The 19,610-nt window shown below is 59.0% G+C and overlaps 2 protein-coding genes across 3 annotated transcripts; both read left to right on the forward strand.

The window, feature by feature from the left end:
• Nucleotides 1-956: 956 nt before the first annotated feature.
• Nucleotides 957-10,740, forward strand: LOC142417395 (multidrug and toxin extrusion protein 2-like). Of its 2 annotated transcripts, none has more exons than XM_075518041.1 (17): nucleotides 957-1,128; nucleotides 3,108-3,209; nucleotides 3,761-3,829; nucleotides 4,194-4,342; nucleotides 4,502-4,544; nucleotides 5,270-5,314; nucleotides 5,711-5,808; nucleotides 6,054-6,151; nucleotides 6,480-6,593; nucleotides 6,832-6,899; nucleotides 7,172-7,280; nucleotides 7,368-7,443; nucleotides 7,784-7,865; nucleotides 8,502-8,634; nucleotides 9,051-9,145; nucleotides 9,397-9,478; nucleotides 9,889-10,740. In XM_075518041.1, exons 1-17 carry the CDS (start codon nucleotides 1,018-1,020, stop codon nucleotides 10,122-10,124), a joined length of 1,710 nt encoding a protein of 569 aa, XP_075374156.1. In that variant the 5' UTR covers nucleotides 957-1,017; the 3' UTR covers nucleotides 10,125-10,740. The 2 variants fall into 2 exon arrangements, with proteins under 2 accessions (XP_075374156.1, XP_075374157.1); XM_075518042.1 differs by having other exon boundaries at nucleotides 958-1,128; nucleotides 7,784-7,853.
• A 1,032-nt stretch (nucleotides 10,741-11,772) lies between these two features.
• LOC142417436 (multidrug and toxin extrusion protein 1-like) lies at nucleotides 11,773-18,496 on the forward strand. The gene is made up of 18 exons (XM_075518167.1): nucleotides 11,773-11,925; nucleotides 12,246-12,425; nucleotides 12,788-12,889; nucleotides 13,082-13,150; nucleotides 13,420-13,568; nucleotides 13,678-13,720; nucleotides 13,851-13,895; nucleotides 14,284-14,381; nucleotides 14,577-14,674; nucleotides 15,204-15,317; nucleotides 15,432-15,499; nucleotides 15,756-15,864; nucleotides 16,044-16,119; nucleotides 16,198-16,267; nucleotides 16,602-16,734; nucleotides 17,121-17,215; nucleotides 17,718-17,865; nucleotides 18,276-18,496. The coding sequence occupies exons 1-18, from the start codon at nucleotides 11,773-11,775 to the stop codon at nucleotides 18,494-18,496; spliced, it is 1,971 nt and encodes a 656-aa protein (XP_075374282.1).
• The last annotated feature ends 1,114 nt before the right edge of the window (nucleotides 18,497-19,610 follow it).

A 19,610-nucleotide genomic window follows, 5' to 3' on the forward strand; every position in this document is an offset into this window, starting at 1 on the left:
AGATTTGGTTACAGCTACTTGGTTACAAGCTCCTGCACTTAGGTAGAATTTCACTCCCCTAACAACTCAAGCTCCCACCCAAACCAAGGCCTCTTCTCCCTAGGTGCCGGGCAAACACGGCCGTGGGCACCCCAGCCAAACGTGGGGTCCGGCAGCCCCCCTTCAAACCTCTGCACGCTGCTAGCTGCACCGCAGCGCTGTGGAGGCAGCTGGGCTCCAGCCTGCTGGATGGGAACCCCTGGTTCGGAGGGCGATCCCCAGGTCACTCGGTGAGGTGCCGGTGGGTGGACAGAGGAGAGGGCGAGGCTGCCTAGAGCCAGCTGCCCCCGCTGTTATCGTAATGCTGATGGCAGAGGGGACATCCCTTTGGTCCTGGAGGATGTGCTCAGACATCCTTGCCTTTGACAGGCCCCAATGTCGGGGGACCCAGCCCACAGCCAGCACATTGGGGATCCCAAGCCATCGCCCCACAAGCAGGTCCCCAGTCCGTAGGGCTGGTGAACCCCTGGTCAATGTGTGTGGGATCCCCAGGGGGTCCCCATCCCATAGCCAACACGTAGGAGGGCTCTAGGTGTCTGTTAACAAATAGGGGGATCCCCTGCTCCCCACACAGCAGGGCCCCAAGTCCTTCGCCAACACATGTAGGGGGGTCCCCAGCCCGTGGCTCTCACATGGGGGTGTCGCCAACGCCCCCCCCCCAAAAAAAAAACCCCCACGGTGGACTTTGGGCCCTGGCCACCAGGTGTGTGTGTGTGTGGAGTCCCCAGCTCCTGCCTCCCCACGGAGGGGTCCCCGACCCACGGCCGGAGCACGGAGCTTGGGGTTCCCCTCCTTGGTCGGTGGAGGGTCCCCAGCCCCAAGCCGGTGCACGGAGGGGACCCTGCCCCCGCCGTGCCGTGCCGGCCCGCACCGCCCACAGGCGGCAGCCCCGCGGCCCCGTGGGCGGGGAGCCGGCCCGGGCCGTGCCCATAAGGCGTGCGGGCGGCGGCGGCGGCCGTAGCGGCGGCGGCGCGGCCCATGGCGGCGGCGGGCGGTGCGGCAGCGCGGTGCCTGCGGGGTGCCCGGCGCCTCCTGCCCGCGGGTGCCCGGCGGGAGAGCTGCGAGCTGGCCCGGCTGGCGGGGCCCGTGGTGAGAGCCGGGGCGGGGGCAGGGGATGGGGACGGGCCCGGGCGCCCTCCCGCCGGAGCGGCGCCAGCCCGGGCGCGCGGGGGGTAACGGCCGCGGCGCTGAGGTGAGGGGCCGCCGCCCCGGGCCGGGGATCGCCGCGGGGCTCGGACGCCCGGAGCCTGGCAGCGTACCCCGGGCTGGGGAGGAGACCTCGGGCCCCGGCCGGCACCGCGGGCGCGTCCGGAGCGGGCTGAGCCCTGCCCCGCCGTGCCGCCGCCGCTTCGTCTCCCTTCGGCCGCCGGGCACGGCTCCGCAGCCCGGGGTTTCGCAGGGGCCAGCCCGGTCCCTCCCTCCTGCGGTCCATGCTTGCTAGCCCGCTGAAGGCACAGCTAGAATTAAAAGGCCACCATTCACTCCTTAATTGTCATCCAAGTGCTTATTCATTGCCACAGGAATTCCTGTTGCTGTCCAGCTTGGTCCATGTGCCCTGCTCCAGCAGAGCCTGGCGGCACGGCTTTAAAAGAAGAGCAGTGGATTTGGGGAGGGGGGGGGGGGAATAAGCTGTTAAACTGCTCTGTGGAACCAGTCTGCAGCCCTGGCACTGCCACGTACCCCTTGGGTGACGAGCAAGTCGCTTTGCTTGATGCCAGCTCCTTGGCCAGCCCTTCCAGCAGACTCTGGGTGCAAAGGTACCCTATGGCTTGCTGTCCTGAAATCCTCCCTGGACCGCCGTTTGGCTGGATGGAGATGCATCCTTTGGTAGTCGGGGACCGACAGCGCAACACAGAGGCTTCCGCAAAGGGGAGCGTGCACCACAGCCCTGGTCTAAATGCATTGTGTGTGAAGCTTTGTGCTTTGAATCTTCTATTCTGTCAGGTAAATAACTGCCGACTGATGAACTTCTCAGAGGCGTCCTCCCTGACATCAAAGCGCTGACCTGCTGTGATCAGGCAGCAGAGGAAGTATAGAACGGGTTTCAGTTTCTGTAGCTGAATGCATCAGCCCTAGCTCAGTCCCCTCAACCGTTCTCTGTGTGCACCGATAACCTCAAAACCAAACCTACAGCTGTCATTAGTTAATTATCATTTCATGTCAAACCCTGTACTGGAACAATCATGGAGGTATGGATACCTCCTGCAGGGATTACTCACAGCAGGTTGAACATGCCCAGGCCTGGCAGGAGGACCGCATCTGCAGGCAGTGGTGGGAGATCTGGAGAGGAGAAGGTTTTGTTCTGTTCTCCCTCTGACCCCACAGGAGCTGGTTCTCCAGCAGCGCGCTGGGCTCTCGGCTTGCCAACTGCTGGGTGGAAAGGAGTGTGAGCAGACCCTGGGCATGGTCCCCGGCCATGCCCACCCCTCAGCGGGTATAAACATCTCTAACTCCTACCATCTGGTTCTGGCTGTGTCATGACTCTGTGCCTCGGAGGCCTGTAGAGAGGGCATCCTCTTGCCAAGGGAAAATGAGGTCTGGAGTGCAGTCTCTGCTACAGCATCCTTAAGCCTTGCTGTAGCCCCTGGCAAGGAACAAGCAGGCTGGACTTGGCATCTCTCCAGGAGGCGAGGACATTGCAGTTTGGGAGGAGAGTTTTCCCCAGCTGCACAGAGGTGTGGAAAAGGTGTGGGATTTTTTGTTTTCCCTCTCTATGCATCTTTCATCCTGGAAAAGGGGATTTCTAGTGAAGCCTTTAAGCCCCATGTAAACAAGGTCATCTGCCAGATTGGCTGCCTAACACCAAAATACCACAGGGGAGGTAAAGGCCTGCTTTGAAACACAAAGCCACCGAGAACGTGCGCGAGTCCTAGAGCTGGCTCCTCTGCCCCGGCAGTGCTGGCGAGCAGGGACGGGTTCCCAGGACAGCAGAGCCCTGGCCTTGAGGCTAGGCGCTGCGGTGACAACTGGAAACCCGACTGTTCGTAGTCTGATGCCTGGGGGAGGGGTGGTATTTCTCAAGCCCTAATCAGCCCTCATCTCAACATCTCTTCCTCCTCCCATCCTAGTTTGTCGCCCAGCTGCTGGGGTTCCTGATCAGCGTGGTCAGCTCCATCTTCTGTGGTCACCTGGGGAAAGCCGAGCTGGATGCTGTGACGCTGGCCGTCTCCGTATGTATTACTCTGATTCTGCTCTGATTTAAAACATACAAATTATGTGTCACCAAAAAAAGAAGAAGAAATAAAACCCCCCAAACCTGTAGGAATGTATAGCGAGGACCCTGTATGTAAGCACAGCCTGATGCAATGCAAACATTGCATCCACCAAACCGTTCTTTCTTTTGCCCTGAGCACAGGCAGGAGATGGGAACTGGGCAGTCAGTGGCTGTGCCAGTGCAAGGCCAGCAGCTGGGCAGGAAGCTGGAGCCTGTGACCAGCTCTCTGGACCCACCAGACCTGGGGTGTGCGTGTGGCTAGGAGCAGCACTGTTTGCGGTCCTTTAGATATTCACCCCCTGCTAGAGGATCCTTTTCCACACCAGAGGAGAGAAGAGGCTATTTAGGTAACAAGAATGTGTTATTCTGAGAATTAGAGAAGGGCTGGAAACTTCCCAAAAACTCACAACAGAACTGTTTCCCCACCCAGCTGGGAGGGACACAGTGCTTTGGGCCAGGTCCCCTGTCACCCTCCCTTGCAACCCAAGTCCCTTGTCTCTCCTCCAGGTTATCAATGTGACGGGCATCTCCATTGGTTCTGGTTTAGCCTCAGCATGCGACACGCTGATGTCCCAGGTCAGTAGCAGCTTCCCCTTTCTTGTGCCTGACAGGGTTCAATTGGTGGTGTCTCGTCTCCTGTGCAGTGTGATCTGGGCACAAAGGGCAGGAGGATGGCAGCTTCCAGCCAGCCCGGGGCTACAGGCACACTGGCTGGAGCCTGCTCCCTCCCTGCAGCTCCCCCAAGGAGCCCTGGGTCGTGCCTTGGCAGCAAAGGGATGTGCAATCCACCTGAGAGCCAGTAAAACCCAGCCAGCCTGGCACTAGCCACTGCAGGGCATGGGAAATGCATTTAATCAGCCTGTTGCTGCCCTGAGTCCTGAGCATTTGCCCGGACCCTTTGGTTCCCTGTAACGCTCACCTTGATTCTCTCCTGACTCAGACATATGGCGGCAAGAACCTGAAGCAGGTGGGCACTATCCTGCAGCGGGGGATCCTCATCCTGCTGCTGTGCTGCTTCCCTTGCTGGGCGCTCTTCATCAACACCGAGCGGATCCTCCTGCTCATCCGACAGGACCCCGAGGTCTCCAGGTCAGGGGTGAGATCGAGCCCTTCTGGATCAGGCATTTGGCTGTGGGTGGATTGCCATGTAGTGTTGAAATCGAGGCTCTGTGGAGCTTGAGTGCAATGCTGCTTGGCTTGGCTCTTGCTTTGCTGTATCATTAACTGGGGAAACAACTCTCTTTCCAGGTTAACTCAGGTCTACGTGATGATCTTTATTCCAGCGCTTCCTGTAAGTTGCTGCTAAAGCTGTTGCTCTCTATCCCTCGGTAACATTAGGGGGGAAAGGAGGGAGGGTCTTTGCTGTGTGGATCACAGGACAGCATAGTTTAGGGTTTTACAACGTGCCCCTTGATCTTGGGCCTTAACAGATGCGTATTGGCCAGCAGCTGCTGGACCAGCAAACATGCACGCTCTCACCTTACTTTGCAAAGGCTGTTACTGCAAGCCACGTCTCTGCACAACATGTAACTGGTGGTGGACATTGGAACTAGGGCCTTCAGGGCTCACTCTTAGCTCTGAGATAAAGGCTGCAGCTTGCTGTTCACACACTCATAGCTGCTGGGCTCTTGGCTAGTTACTCTGACTCCTCTAAGACACGGAGCAGTACCCCTGGGGAATAAGGGTCTGTAGGTTAATCCTTTCTTCCAAGGTTTTCGGGCTCTCTCGTGCTGACAAGGAAGCATAGGAGATTTCCCATTTGGAGAGTGATCTCTCTTCCCAGTGGGAATGGGAGGTGCCTTTTCTTACTCTTGGCTTTGGGTGCAGCCAGTGCTGGCAGATGCCGCGTGTCAGCCAGACCGCAGGAGCAGGGTGTTGGGCAGCGTGCCTGGCTGGGGCACCCTGAGAAGGTGGAGCGGGGAGCTGAGGGAAGGACTTACCTGTGAGTGTTAAATGGTAGCTGGCTGTTGAACCATAGTGCAGCGGTGCTGATGAAATGAATCCTGACTTTTGCAGGCGGCGTTTCTGTACCAGCTGCAGACAAGATATTTACTAAGTCAGGTATTGTATAACTACCTAGGTTCTGGGCCATAGTTAAAGGTGTTCCTTGGAACATGGATAACATCGGGGACCTAAGTTCATCCTGTTCTGGGGAGAGCTGGGCTGAGGAATTTGTGATGCGTAGCCCCCCAGCCAGCCCTGCAGGGCAGGGAGAGCTCATGGAAACCACACTTAGTTTCCTCCATTTCCACCTCCCAACTCTGCATTTTATTGATTGCACCAGCTCTTGAGCCCTGCACGCTACCTTCTGCATGTCTAACACAATCCAGCTTTACCTGAAACAGGAGCCTTCTTGGCTTTCTCCTTGGGCATTGCTGAAGGTCTCCCCTGTGTTCACTGGATGGGGCTTGGGCAGTGTTGGAGAAGCAAACTCCAAAGTCTCTCCTTGGCTTCCAGGCGATCATTTTGCCTCAGGTGTTGACGGGGATTGCAGCCAACATCCTCAATGTGGCCATGAACGCCTTCTTCCTGTATGCGCTGAAGCTGGGCATGGTGTAAGTGTGAGCAGAGGTGATGACAGCCTCTCCCTGGGTGCAGGGGTTTGCTCAGGGCTGTGGGGGGTGTGCTGGGTGCCCAGTTCTGCCACCCTCTGCCCCCAGCCAACCAGCCTGCAAAGATAAGGCTGGAGGGATCTGCCCCGTATCTGCAGCAAGGCTTGTATGGGTGCCACCAGGTCTCCTGCTGTAGCTGAGGAGGTTGGGGAGGATGTCATTTGTAATATGCCTGTCTCTTTCCCCAGGGGCTCTGCGTGGGCTAACACTGTTTCTCAGTACACCCAGGCCATTCTCCTCTTCCTTTACGTGTGGTGGAAGAAGATCCATGTGGAGACCTGGGGAGGTACTGTTCATAGCTTAATCCTTCAAAATACCAGTGTCTGGCCATGGGGATTTGGCACTGTCCCCAGCACCTGACAAAGGGATTACCATCCCCTCATGGCAGGAAGATGCTGTAGCCATGTCCTCAAGGCATTTACTGTAGCTCCAAGTACGTTCTTGTTGATCATCCTGTCTCAGGAATGCAGCATGGTACAGCAGCAAGACTAGGCTGATGTTCTGTGAGCTGCGGTGGTGATTGTCCTCAGAGAGTGCTCAGAAGAGCACGTGGTTCCCCTTCGGGGGAGGAGAGGGAGAACATGCATTCATTTTGCTTCACCTCCTCGTTGCAGGTTGGACCAGGGACTGCCTCCTGGACTGGGGCTCCTTTATCTGGCTGGCGGTGCCCGGCATGCTCATGATGTGCATTGAATGGTGGACCTTTGAGATCGGGAGCTTCTTGGCAGGTGAGTCTAAATCCTCTTTTTCCTCTGGTTCAACAGGTCATCTTCAGCCATGCCTGCTCTGGTGGCTGCTTCTTGAGTGTGTCCCCAGAGCACCTCCTGCCAGCAGCCTCCTCACCTGCAGGGTTGGTTCTGCAGGATGCTGCATCTGTTAGATGGGAGCCCTGTAGTCACTGCCTCCTTGTCAGCAAAGGAGGATTTTAATTCTGACCTAATGAAGGCAGTGATGAATCTTTTCCAGGGCTGCTCAGTGTGGTGGAGCTGGGCGCGCAGTCTGTCATCTACGAGCTCTCCTCTGCGGCGTACATGGTAAGGGCTGGGTGTATTAAACCAAGATCAGCCTGGGAGGAGCCCCCAAACAATGTCCCTGCAAATCAAGGCTGGGGAGGGAAGCAGGAGTCAGTACCACGCAGGTGATGACTCTCAGGCCTGCTGTGCAGCTGCACAGCCAGGGGCGTGCTGCAAATGGAAAATCCCTTTACTGCAGCAATGCCAATTTGCCCCAAATTCCCTACTGGGGAAGAAGAAAATTGCTGCAGGCTGTATTGCCACTCACCTCCTCCTTGTCTCCTGCTACTCAGGTGCCTCTGGGCTTCAGCGTGGCTGCGAGTGTCAGAGTGGGCAATGCCTTGGGATCGGGGGATGTGGTGCAAGCCAAGACCTCCTGTATCACTGCGCTGCTGTGCACAGGTCAGCCCAGGTCCTGCAGAGGGGAATAAAGCAGCAGGATATGCTGCCCCTGAGGCAAGCAATTTGACTATTTCTTTTTTTTTTCAGAAGTTTTTGCTGTGGTGGTTGCAACATTACTGGGAAACCTAAAGGATGTGGTGGGATACATCTTCACCAACGACAAGTGGGTTAACAGCTTTCTTTTGAGTATTATTACCTTCTTGGAGGGTGTGATTTATATCCCAGGAGCTGCTCAGAAGCTGCTGACAGATAGAGTTCATAAACCTCCATCTGGCAAATATGTTCCCCAAAGGTTCCTCCCCACTGCCCGCTGTCACTGGGCAGCATGGATGCTGCCGACACTGGGACACTGCCACGGTGGTACCCAAGCTGCACGCATCCCCTCAAGTCTCATGGGATGGGATCAGGCTTTGCAGCTGGCCAAGGGAGATAGGTCAGAACCAGAGTCCCTTGGGACCGGGCCGTGCTGCTTTCCCTGACCAGTACGTACATCTTCCCAACAGGGAGATCGTTATCTTGGTGTCCAAAGTGATGATCATCTTTGCTCCGTTCCACTTGTTTGATGCAGCAGCAGTGAGTATTCCAGTATGTGGAGCGATTCCTCTCTGCAGGTTGGGGTGCAATGGAGAGTGCAAAGCTGCCTCTAGCTCTTTCTTGATCTGTTAAAATGATACAGGGAAGCAAACTGATAAACTGTCGAAGCAGCTGCTTGCATTACCTATAGCACCTCAGTGTCCCCTGTGCTTGTAGTTGCCCATCGGCATTGCTGCAGAACAACCCAGTTCTTTCTCCCTCTTTTCCCCCTGGCAAGGCTTCAGCTTTTTACTAGCTTGTCAGAGCAGCACAAGTAAGCAACTGGACCTTCAGAGATATCAGGTACTCAGCGCTCATACAATTTTTTAGATAGTAATTTCAGCCTGTTTCCTCCTGTCATGTCCCTGGGAGAGGGACCCAGGCAGTGTGGAAAGCACTGTGGGGTCCGCTGGTACACCTCTCGGTGTCTGCAGATAGCTCCACGTTCTGTGCCTGGCTCGGCAGCTGGAACGAGAGGAGCCCTGCACCGTGTGCTCTGTGATGTGGCTTTGGTCCCTCTTGGCTCTGTGGGACAGCGCTGTGGGTTCCCCTATTCACAGGGCCACGCCATACGCCAGAGCTCCTGGGGTGGTACCTGCCATAGCACGCGCTGCCCCATGCGTTGATCCCTCTGCCTGCTTTCCTTAGGCAACCTGTGGCGGTGTGCTGCGGGGCACGGGGAAGCAGAAGATGGGTGCTATCGCCAACGCCATCGGCTATTATGCCATCGGCCTGCCCATCGGCATCTCACTGATGTTTGCGGCTGAGATGGGGGTGTTAGGTACGTGTGTCCTCCGTTTGGCATTGGGAGTCTGGCTTTGTACGAGCTATCAGCGCTGCTTCTGCTGGGCCAAAGCCTGTGCCTTGAGCAAAGGCTCAGCCCAGGAACTTGTGCTCAGATCTTCCTTCGGCTTGGTGGGGCTGGATTGCACACCGCAGTGTTTACCTGAGGCAGGCTCTGAGTAGTCTCCATCAAACGGGGCCTGAGATTTCCCAGTAAATCCAGGCTTGCTCCCAGCATAGGACCTCCCCAGGAGCTGTTTCCTCTCGCTGCCCCTCGGGGCAGCTCTCCCATTGAGACTGGGTTAGACATGGGGCAATAATCTGACCCCACTGAAGTCATTGGGCATTTTGGCACTGGCTGGCAAAAGCAGGCTTTCCTCAAGCCCTCCCTGAAGTAACTTTCCATTGCTGCAGGTCTGTGGGTGGGGATGATCATTTGCATCTCTTTGCAAGCCCTTTCCTTCTCCGCTTTTGTCATGCGCATGGATTGGAAGAAAGCTGCAGAAGAGGTGAGACTTGTGCTTCTCTCTAGTAACTGAAAGGTGTTAGGTGAGTTCCTGTCCCAGTACAATGCCACAGTTCTCTGGGAGGAGGCAAAAGTGAAATGGGATCTGTCCCTCTCCTGTAGCGGAGGACCAATTTGGTCCTGAGAATTTGGTCCTGAGCTTGCTTTGGGAGAGCGGAGGGAGGAGGCTCAGGTTTGCTTGGCCGAGCAGGACATCCTTGCTCCGAGAAGAGCAACTCTTCCATGTGTTTTTAGGCTCAAGTCCGAGCTGGACTGAAAAAACAGCTGGAAGACGGGAACTCCAATGGCACAGCTGCTAACAAAACATCTGCTGTGGGTATGTAACTGGGCCTGACAACAGGGAGAGAGCCCGAATTCTCCACCCAACCCTTCCTTTCCTTCACAGTTATGGCAGCTGTGTCTGTCCTGCAGGCTCCGATGGCTGGAAAGAGCATAGCGTCTGGTGCTGGTCCCAGGCCAGTGGCACTTCTCCTGTACTTAGTAATGGGGTACAAGATACCCCGTTACTCCTGTCACCACCCTGGCTGCTCCAGGGAAGAGCCTGGACTGCCAGCCAGTGCCTGCCTTACCTGGGAACACCTACCACTTTGCTGCGGCATGTCCCGGTGTCCCTGAGCCTTGGGAAGGGACCCTCAGGACTGCAGCCAGCACTTGTGCAGCATCAGGCTGGGATCCCCCGACTCTGCAGCTCACCTTCCCTGCAGCACTCACCTTTCTGTTACACAGATTACATCTCCGTTGAGACGGACACCGTGGACACTGTGGTCCTGCCCGAGAGCATCGTGGGAGGTGAGAGGCAACCTGACCACCAGCTCATCACACAGGAGGAGCCTGCTGTCGTCCCTGTTCCTCCTGCTGTGGTATGGAGGGCCCTGATCATCCGCCGTGTGCTGGCTGCTGCCACCGCCATCGCTGTCCTGCTGGTGGGCATACTGGTCCGGCTCCTGACTGGCAATGGCTAGAACCAGTGGCACTGGGGAGCTGTGCACAGAGCAGGAGGGCATGTGGTAATGTCCCAGGAGGATGGTGCAGGGGAAGGAATTCCCCCTCGGTTCCTTGTAAAGAGTCCCTTTGCTCAGTTTCTGGTTAACTCACAATGTTTTATCCCACACACAGAGTTCTTAAAGGGGGTGAGGATGTGGCATCTGGGAAGAAAGTGCTTGAGAGCTGGTCCCTCTCCTGCACTGCACTGGGATGTCACTCGTGGTAGGCAGGAGCGTATCCTGGGGCTGGCCCGGGAAGGAGACAGGGACCTTGTGCTGCTGCCCTTCGTCCTACTCCCTGGGGCCATTTGTCCATGTCATTTGCTAATGGCAGAGGCTCTTGCTGCCCATAGCACGTTTCCTCACGCACCATTCTGTGCCAGCATCTTGGCGTGGCAGACCCCACTCGCTACTGCTGCGGCAGCGCAGAGCAAGGCTGATTTTGTTGGAAGATGGCTGACTCCTCTGACTGCTGCCGGGGTGTTGAGTGCTGGCTGCTGGCCCTGCTCTCCCTGCTGCATGGCAGGCACAGGGCCTAAAGCAACTCTTCTTTGCACTTTTGTAAGGTGGGATTTTGATACAATAAAGTTTTCTGAGTAAATGTTGAGCAGTTAATGTGGTACGAGCATGACCCCGGTCATTGGCACAAGGAAGCTGTTAGAGGGGAGACGTGCCTAGCTCGTGCAGCATGGCGGGCTTGCACGAGGCATAGCCTCAGCCTCCTGGCCCTGCAGTTTGGGGCTGGCTCTGGGTGCAGCGGTAGCCAGGGCCTTGTTTTACGCCGCTCCCCTCGCGTACAAGCAGGGGTTGTGCACCTCGATCGCTCCCACACCGTTGGTGAGCTGCTCGGGAGAGGGTGGTGCGGTGCGCAGCCCCGCAGAGCCATCAAGGAACCGCCATATGTCTTAATGCAAATGTCCCGGCACTGCCTGCCCACCCCTGCCCTCAGGACCTGTCCCAGGGTCTTACCTGCAGCTGCGTGACAGCAGCGAGGCCACGCGGCGCAGTGTGGCAGGTGCTCAGCCGTTGGAGGTGGACACCACACGCAGCTGGTGCATGGCACCTCCCGGCCGCCCCACAACTCTCCTGGCACCCAGCGCTGGTTGCCTGTGGGCTGGGAATGAAAAGACGTGACATAAAGGAGCTTAAAACAGCCATCAACCCCGACCTCGGCAGCCTCTGCCCAGATGTGGGGAGGATGTGGCAGGCTGTGCCCTGCTCAGAGTCCAGGTAGTTTCGGGATGGGAGCCTGGGGAGAGGAGGAAGCCTGCCTTGCTCTGCCCTGGGGGCTACCCCGTCCCTGCGAGCTGGGGAAGCTTGTCCCCAAGCGGCAATCCCATAATGGGGAGCTCCGTGCTCTCCTTGAAATACCAAATCCTTCCTGGGCGGTCTGGGCTGCTCCGTGGGGTCCCCATTCCCACTGCAGCCCACCTCCCGCTCCGTGCAGGAGAGGGTCTGCACCGCGGCGGCAGCTCCCCTCCACCTCCCCTGCCCTGCGGTGGGCCGAGGCAGGATGCTATATTTGGCCTGGCGGAGCGGTGCCGGTGAAACCCGACGCTGCCGTGCTGTGCGAGGCGGACAGCTGGAGCCAACGGGGCCGGCTTGTCTTGGCCACGGCCGCGCTGTGATGAGAGGGGCCGAGACGGGCAGCGGCCCCGCCACTGCCGGCAGCAGCTCACGGGAGCCCGCACACAGACCCATGAATCCTCCATCGCTGCTGGAAGAGGAGGACGACCCTCCAGCCCACCATCCGGTGGAGCCACGGCAAAGCAGGAGAGAGGTAGGAGGGCTCGCGGGAGCGATTTGGGAAGACTCAGTCCCTACACTGGCTCGGGGCAGGCAGCGAGCACCTTGCGCTGCACGTCCGGGCTCCTCCGCGCTGCCCACAGCGGTGCACAGGACCCTCACTGGGCTCCCAGCTCCGTGCCCTGCCCTGACCCGCTGCCCGCACTTCCCATCGCCAGCCCCGCTGCAGGGAGCATGCGGTCAGCTCACCCGGCCCCGGCTGAAGTTCACCCCACTGTGGTTACACATTGCTCACCCTGGCAGGGTGGTTTTAACAGAGCGCGGACGAAAAGGGTTGTTTCACTCCCCTGGCAGAGCGGCAGCATGAAGCAGGTGAACCTCCCCGAGGAGAACGGCTTCAGCGAGGCGATGGCCACTGGCCAGCACGATCTCACGCCCGGCAGCTGCGGGAAGAAACGCCGCCGGCTTCGGAGCCTGGTCCCGGACAACTTCTGGGAGGATGCAAAGAAGCTGCTGGTGCTGGCGGGACCGCTGGTAAGGACCCCGGGAGGAGAGCGCTGGTGTGTTGGGGTGGCTGCGACCGCAGCCCGATGCCACGGGCACGCTGGGGAGCGGGTCCCTCAGGCAGAGGAGCCCAGCCGACGTGAGACCTCCAACAGCTCCCAGAGAAGATGGACCCGGAGTGCTGCTAAACACCTGGCAAGCGGCTAGAAACCTCTGATCAGCTTCACCTGACATGCCAGGGGGATGGGGTTGCTTGGCTGGTTATAGGCACTCAGCTGAATGCGTACAGCCACCATCCTGTCCCGTGCTCTGTTCCGGAGCTCTCCCCCCAGCCCGGCTGTCCCTGCTCACCTGCATCTCTGACCTTCGCCTCTCCTCTTCCCTGCACTTAGATCCTGATCCAGCTGCTGATCTTCCTGATACACCTCGTCAGCTCCATATTCTGCGGCCACCTGGGCAAGGTCGAGCTGGCCTCCGTCACGCTGGCCATCGCTGTAAGCACTCCTGGGGCTGTCCTGGTGCCGGGCTCCAGCTCCCACCCACTGACGCTGGGACGGGATACGGGAATGGAGGCGGACAAGGACAGAGGAGATTTCAGACTCCCACTTTTCCTTTTAGCCCCTCTCCCTACCTAGAAGTCTTAAATGCTCACATTTGCTCTTTGTTTTTTTAACTCCTGTTTCCAGGTTATAAATGTTACTGCCATCTCTGTAGGTTATGGTTTGTCTTCGGCATGTGACACCTTGATATCACAGGTGGGTAAGAGATGCTGGCACTTATCCTGGAGACACGGGGTTTTCCAGCATCAGCTGATGCTGCCCAGGCACTGCATGGATCCCTGGCTGCACCTGCGAGCTGGGGAAGCTTGTCCCCAAGCAGCAATCCCATAACGGGGAGCTCCGTGCTCTCCTTGAAATACCAAATCCTTCCCGGGCGGTCTGGGCTGCTCCGTGGGGTCCCCACTCCCCCAGCACCGGCATGCTGCCGGTGCAGCAGAGCTCACTGCCACCCTCCCGCCTTGCAGACCTACGGCAGCAAGAACCTGCTGCGCGTGGGGGTGATCCTGCAGCGTGCCACCCTCATCCTCCTGCTCTGCTGCTTCCCCTGCTGCGCCATCCTCATCAACATCGAACAGCTCCTGCTCCTCATCCGCCAGGACCCCGAGGTCTCCAGGTCAGGTGGCCCCGTGGCCCAGACACCACTGCCTCGTCCCTCCCTGGCACGGCGGGGCTGGGGGGTCGGTGGCCGGGGCTTCGCTGACCATACCTCTCGTGTCCCCCAGGTTAACCCAGCGCTACGTGACGGCGTTTGCCCCTGCTCTCCCGGTGAGTCCCTGTGGGCACCCTGGGATGCTGGCCGTGCATAGGCACCGGCCATCCTGCTCCTGTTTTCCACCGCAGCAGCGCAGCCCCTGCTCAGCGCTGGCCTCGCCTCATCCGCCGATTTCCTTTTCAGGCAGTTTTTCTGTATAACCTGGAGACGAGATACCTGCAGAACCAGGTAGGTCCTGCAGCCCTCACACCCACGGAGGGTCAGACCTGGCTTGGGGCTCCCCTCGACCACGCACCTGGGGTTTTTGTGCTCGCTGTTCCCGGTGGCAAGGCAGCATTTATCCCCACCACCCCCCGGGGTGCCCCAGAGCAGCTCCGACCCTGGAGATCACCCCATCCCACAGCCAGTTGTATCCACCTGCCTGACGGACCCTCCTTCACCCTTCCCCACGTCAGGGATTTACCTCCAACACACTCATTTTCCAAGCGGGTGACATCATCAGAGGTTTATTTTTTGACTGGGAAACCTGTTGAGCACGGGGCTGGCGCGGACCTTCGCACCTCCCTCCCGAAGCTTTTGTGGAGGTGCCATAGCCCCCGTCTCCTCCTCTTTGCAGATGATCACGTGGCCGCTGGTGCTGAGCGGGATCGTCGGCAACATCGTCAACGTGATCGCAAACTGCATCTTCCTCTACGTGCTCCACTTGGGCATCACGTGAGTAGCGCCTGTGTCCCATGGAGGGGAAAACACAACGCCTGGCAATGCAAGGGACTTTTCAGGGACGTCAGTACCACCGGGCACGGCCGAACATCCGGTGCTCGCGGGGGCACGGCAGAACGTTACGCTCTGGCACCCCGAGCCGGGGAGGCGTGAGCAGGATGCCGACAACCTTTCTCATTTCCTTTGCAGGGGCTCTGCCTGGGCCAACACCGTTGCTCAGTATTCACAAACCATTTTCTTGTTCCTGTATATTATAGGCAAGAAACTCCACGTGAAGACCTGGGGAGGTAAGGGCATTTCCCCAGCTCCCTCCGAGTCCCGCTTTACACGAGTGTTCATGAATCTTCCACCACTTCTATCGAGCGAATTTTGTTAGTCTTGATGGTGAAATATTAACCTCAGCCCGGTACACCCCAGGAACGTGGTGCTGCTTCGGTGGCAGCACGTCACGCGTGAGCGTTGGCAGAGCACCGTGCCGGGCAGTAAACATTAATTCTGGAGAAATGAAACTTTCTGCTGAGGCTTCGTAGGGTTCAGCCCCAAAGCCAGATGAGCACAGACGTAGGCATGAGGCTGTCCTTAGGCGCTCTGCTCCGGGAGGGATGAGCTGAGGGTTGCGGGGCTCTGTGGCCCACAGGATGGCATCAGCAGAGCTCGTATGTGCACGCCCTGTTGCTGAGGTCCTATGGAGCTGAGGAGCATTGCCCTGGTGGCTCTGCAAACAGGAATGGCACCTCCAGCTGCCTCGGGTGCTCTTGAGGATGTAAGACGTGGCCAGTCTGGTCATCCATCAGGTGACGTTTCCCCTCTCTGCAGGCTGGTCCAGCGAGTGCCTGCTGGAGTGGGACAGCTTCATCTCCCTGGCTGTCCCCAGCATGCTCATGATGTGCATCGAGTGGTGGACCTACGAAATCGGGAGCTTCTTGATAGGTCAGCGGAGAGGGGGAGTTGTGACCCAGAGCAGCATCCGTGGCAGTCGCGGGGGCTGAGAGCAGCTCTCTGCCGGGCGCCTGAACCCGGCGCTGACCCTCTCCTCTCCCCCAGGCCTGCTGAGCGTCGTAGAGCTCTCCGCCCAGTCCATCATCTACGAGGTGTCCGTTGTCGCTTTCATGGTAAGGGCTGGGGGTTATTATTTCTGACCAGGGCTCCCTAGGGACAGTCCAGGATGGACACCCAGCAAAAATCAGCTCCAGCAAATCTTGGTCTTGCCCCTCTGCGCTTAAGCCTCTCCCTCCTCCTGCCTATCCCTCCTACGGAGATGTTTTAAACTAAATCCTGAACTCCCTCTCTGCCGGGTGGTTATTCTGCTGTTGCTGCGATGGCCCCATTACCCGGATGCACACGTGAGCCTCAGCCCTGTGGTTACAGATCCCCTTAGGGCTCGGCACGGCTGCCAGCGTGCAGGTGGGGAACGCGCTGGGTGCTGGCGACGTCGAGACGGCCAAGAGATCCTCCTCCACCAGCCTGCTCTGCACAGGTCAGGCCACCCGCACGCCGGGAAGCCTTTGCTGGGGCTCCTTCCAGGCACAGCAGGGGCAGGGAGAGTTTGCAGTTCTCTGCCCGCGGCACACACCGGTGTCCCCTGCTCTCTCCCTTCGGCTGCTCCCGAGCCCTTCGTCACGGCCGGGCCAGGCTCAGCTCTTTGCTGTTTTTCAGGGGGGTTTTGCATAGCCACAGGGGCCATTTTAGCTGCCACAAAGGATGTGCTGGGATACATCTTCACCTACGACAAGTGAGTGCCCCCGGCTCCCGGCCCCCGTGTGCAGAGGTTGGTTCCCAAAAGCGATCGTTGGCTCTTCTCTCTCCCCAGGGAGATCGTTGACTTGGTGGCCTGGGTCATGCCTGTCTACGTTGTATTCCACTTGTTTGAAGCCATGTGTGTAAGTCCCTGGCGATGCTGCTATTTTTGGTACGCGACCTTGGTGCTAAGCGGCAGCACCGTAGGTCGGTCGGGGCTCCCTCGGCTGCGGGTGGGCACCGGCACACGCACCGGGACCCTGCAGAGCTCCTGGGAGCACCCCTTAGAAAACACCAAGTGCACAAAGAGATGCCAACCCACAGGACCAGGCAGGGACACAGAAATAACCGGGCAGAGGCGGGGAGCTGTTTCATCACCAGGCTGGTTTACCAGCCCCCAGGCAGCGGCAGAGCCCCGAATTCGGCCGAGGCGGTGCTCCCAGCCCTGGCCCCAGCCCCTCTCCCTCTCCCCGGCAGGGTGCCTGCAGCGGGGTGCTCAGAGGCATAGGCAAGCAGAAATTCGGTGCCATCCTCAACGCCGTGAGCTACTATGGTGTGGGCCTGCCCCTCGGAGCCGTGCTGCTCTTCGTGGCCAGGATCGGCGTCATAGGTACCGACCCCCAGGCACGCAGCTCTGCATGCCCCCGAATCCCCCGCGGGTAGACGTGGAGCTCCCCCCAGCTCCACCAATGGCTCACCGTGACCCTCCCGCCTGGCTCTGCCCTCCTACCTGGCTGGGGACTGGGCACACTGGGGTGGACTGGGATGGCCTGGGATAGCCCCTGCAACTACTGAGAGCTTTTAATTGTACTGGGAAAAAGCAACCACTGCCAGGTCTGCTGGGCAGCCCCTCAGCAGGTGCCCACGGCTGCCCCGTCCCCGTGTCCCTGCTGACCTCGGTGACATCCCCTTTCTTGACTTGCTGTCCCGAGATGCTGTCTCGGTGGGGTTTGCTCTGGCCGTGGCACCCGGGTGACACCGGCGTGTCCTCTGCAGGCCTGTGGCTCAGCATGCTCGTCTGTGTCTCCATCCTCTGCACCTGCTTCATCGCCTACATCTCCCGCACGGACTGGAGGAAGGCGGCCGAGGAGGTAACCCGCGCACCCGCAGCACTGCGCCCTGCCAGCGGGAAGGTCCTCGGTGCCTTGGCTGGGATCGCAGCGGGATGAGACGGCATCAAGGGCTCAATCCCACGGGCCAGCGCTGCCCGGGGCTGCCCTCCAGTGCCCCCAGCAAAACCCAGGGCTCCCGTGACCATGACCACAGCCACGTCCCTGTATTCAGCTCCCTCCCACACGTGCACTCAATGGCCTCAAGGTTTCCGTCTGCACCTTGTGCTACCCTTGGTTGGGGACGCGAAGCACAAAGCAGACGGGGTGACCGAGGCTACCTCAACCGTGCAGCCCTGAGCGTCACCTCGTGCCCCAACAGCTCCGGGGTTCCCACCAGCCAGCATCTCTCATTTCAGGCATCTTTCAGCTACACAGTGCCATTTCCGGAGGAACCCTGCGAGAGGCGACATGTTGGCTTTGCTCGGTGGGGATTTCCCGCACCACGCACCGCCGGCTAAACCCAGCGCGTTCCCTCCCGCAGGCTCAGCGCCGCGCAGGAGTGACCCAGCCGCTGCCAGAGGAGCCGAACCCAAGCCCCGAGCCCTCCTGCAAGGCGCTTCCCTCTGATGTGGGGCCAGCCCCACCACCCCATGCTTACCCCCCTGCCACGGCCGTGCGGGGCTGTGTAGGTATGGCCAGGAGCTGGGCACGGTGGGATGGGGGAGCTGGGCACTGCGTGTGGTGGTGGGTTTGGGTCCAGGAAGGGTCCCCAAGGATTCACATAAGCCAGGAACAAGCCCATGAAATGGGGGTGCAGCGTAGCACTGGTGATGCCCTCAGGTTACTGGGAAAACAGTAATTGCAAGGGTGGGCTCGGGAGGGTGATGGAGGCTGGTGGGGGCACGACCTGGCGGGATGGGGCACGCTGGGCAGTTCTCACCTTGCAGACACCAGGTCCTACCGAATCTCCGTCGAGGGCTGGAGATGTCCACGCTCTGGGTTGCTCGTAACGTGCTTTCAGACCTCAGACAAAACCCTCCCAAGAAACCCCTCAATCCCCCCAAAAGCCCTCAGCGACACTGCCCCGTTCTCCTTGCAGCAGGAGTAGACGCGCAGAACGGCATCGTGCTTACGGGCATCACCAGCAGGGAGGGACCGACGTACCAGCTGGAGCCCCAGGAAGCCACGCCTGCCACGTCCCCTCCGGCCACCGCCATGGCCACCAAGGAGCTGATCATCCGGCGCGGGCTGGCAGCAGCCGCAGCCGTCGCAGTACTTGCGCTCGGCATTGTCATAAAGCTGACGACCAGCAAACACTGACTCGCACCAGGGACTCTGGGGACTTAGCTTTGGGGGCGAAAGCCCCTCCTGATGGATGGACGTACAAAGCACAGACCGGCCAGCGAGAGAATCCAGCACACGCCTGTCCCATGGGAGCCAAAGGGCCCCTGTCAGCCTTCAGCAGCATCTGCTCAGACATCGCTCGGGAACGGGCCCTGCAGCCGCTCCAACACCCAAAACGCTGCTCTGGGCTGCCCGACACACGCCGAGCGTGCGGGTAACCCCCTCCAGCCCATGCTGCTGGCTACCAGCCACCGACCGGAGCCGAGCACAGCCCGGCTCACACCGCTGCTCCGTGACAAATGCCAAATAAAGAATAAACCCAGCTGGACTCAGGCTGGCTCCTTTAGGTGGAGGCTGAGGGCAGGGCTCGGGCCAGAGCAGGGGAACATCCAACGCTGGGGGCTGCAGCCCGTGTGGGAGCCCAGGGCACGTGGGTCTTGCCCTGCCCCAGGTGGCCTTCACAGTAAAACAAAGGTTTTATTCAGCAAGGCTCAAGGTCAGCTCTCAGTTACAAGTTTGGAGGTAAAAGACTACCAGTAAACCAATAAAAATTGAAATTCGGTTACAGATGAGATTGGCTGAGCAGCCAGCTCTCTGGCCAAGGACTTCCTCAGACCCAGGACTCTGGTCACAGCGACGCCCCTGTCATTGTCCCCAGCAGCCCCAAATGCAGTGCGCCAGCAGCGTGGCAGTGCCTGGTGCTCCTCGAGTCCTTGGGGCAGAGCGTGGCCACAGCTCAAAAAGCCTTTGCTGTCACCTCAGGTGGCCTTTGCACAGCTTGGATGGCTAAAGGTAGTTTCCCCTGCACCACGGGTAGACATCACCCGTTTGGTCGTGAGTCCTTTCAAGGATGGGATGCTGCAGGTTCTTAGAGGCTCTTTCCCTCTGCTCTGGGCAGGCTGCTGGGGACAACCAGCCTGGACTGTCCCCATCAGTAAGACCCACATTTTGTTAGGCTTATCGCTGGTATGAGACAGCTTTCTGTGGGGATCACAGAAGACATCATGTAGATAACAGGCTCAGTAACAACTGACTTTGTTTTGATACCCTTGTGACAAACGATTCCCCCCTGTTTCCAAGAGCTTTTAGA

Source organism: Mycteria americana, chromosome 15 (assembly GCF_035582795.1).
Source record: "Mycteria americana isolate JAX WOST 10 ecotype Jacksonville Zoo and Gardens chromosome 15, USCA_MyAme_1.0, whole genome shotgun sequence".
NCBI classification, from domain to species: domain Eukaryota; kingdom Metazoa; phylum Chordata; class Aves; order Ciconiiformes; family Ciconiidae; genus Mycteria; species Mycteria americana.

Bases quoted from the DNA above. Each gene is read 5' to 3' on its own strand.
- LOC142417395 (XM_075518041.1), top strand. From the start codon at position 1,018: ATGGCGGCGGCGGGCGGTGCGGCAGCGCGGTGCCTGCGGGGTGCCCGG. The intron at 1,129-3,107 runs GTGAGAGCCGGG...CTCCCATCCTAG, and splicing joins CCCGGCTGGCGGGGCCCGTG to TTTGTCGCCCAGCTGCTGGG. The intron at 4,343-4,501 runs GTCAGGGGTGAG...CTCTCTTTCCAG, and splicing joins CAGGACCCCGAGGTCTCCAG to GTTAACTCAGGTCTACGTGA.
- LOC142417436 (XM_075518167.1), top strand. From the start codon at position 11,773: ATGAGAGGGGCCGAGACGGGCAGCGGCCCCGCCACTGCCGGCAGCAGC. The intron at 15,318-15,431 runs GTCAGCGGAGAG...CCTCTCCCCCAG, and splicing joins AATCGGGAGCTTCTTGATAG to GCCTGCTGAGCGTCGTAGAG. The intron at 16,120-16,197 runs GTGAGTGCCCCC...CTCTCTCCCCAG, and splicing joins TACATCTTCACCTACGACAA to GGAGATCGTTGACTTGGTGG.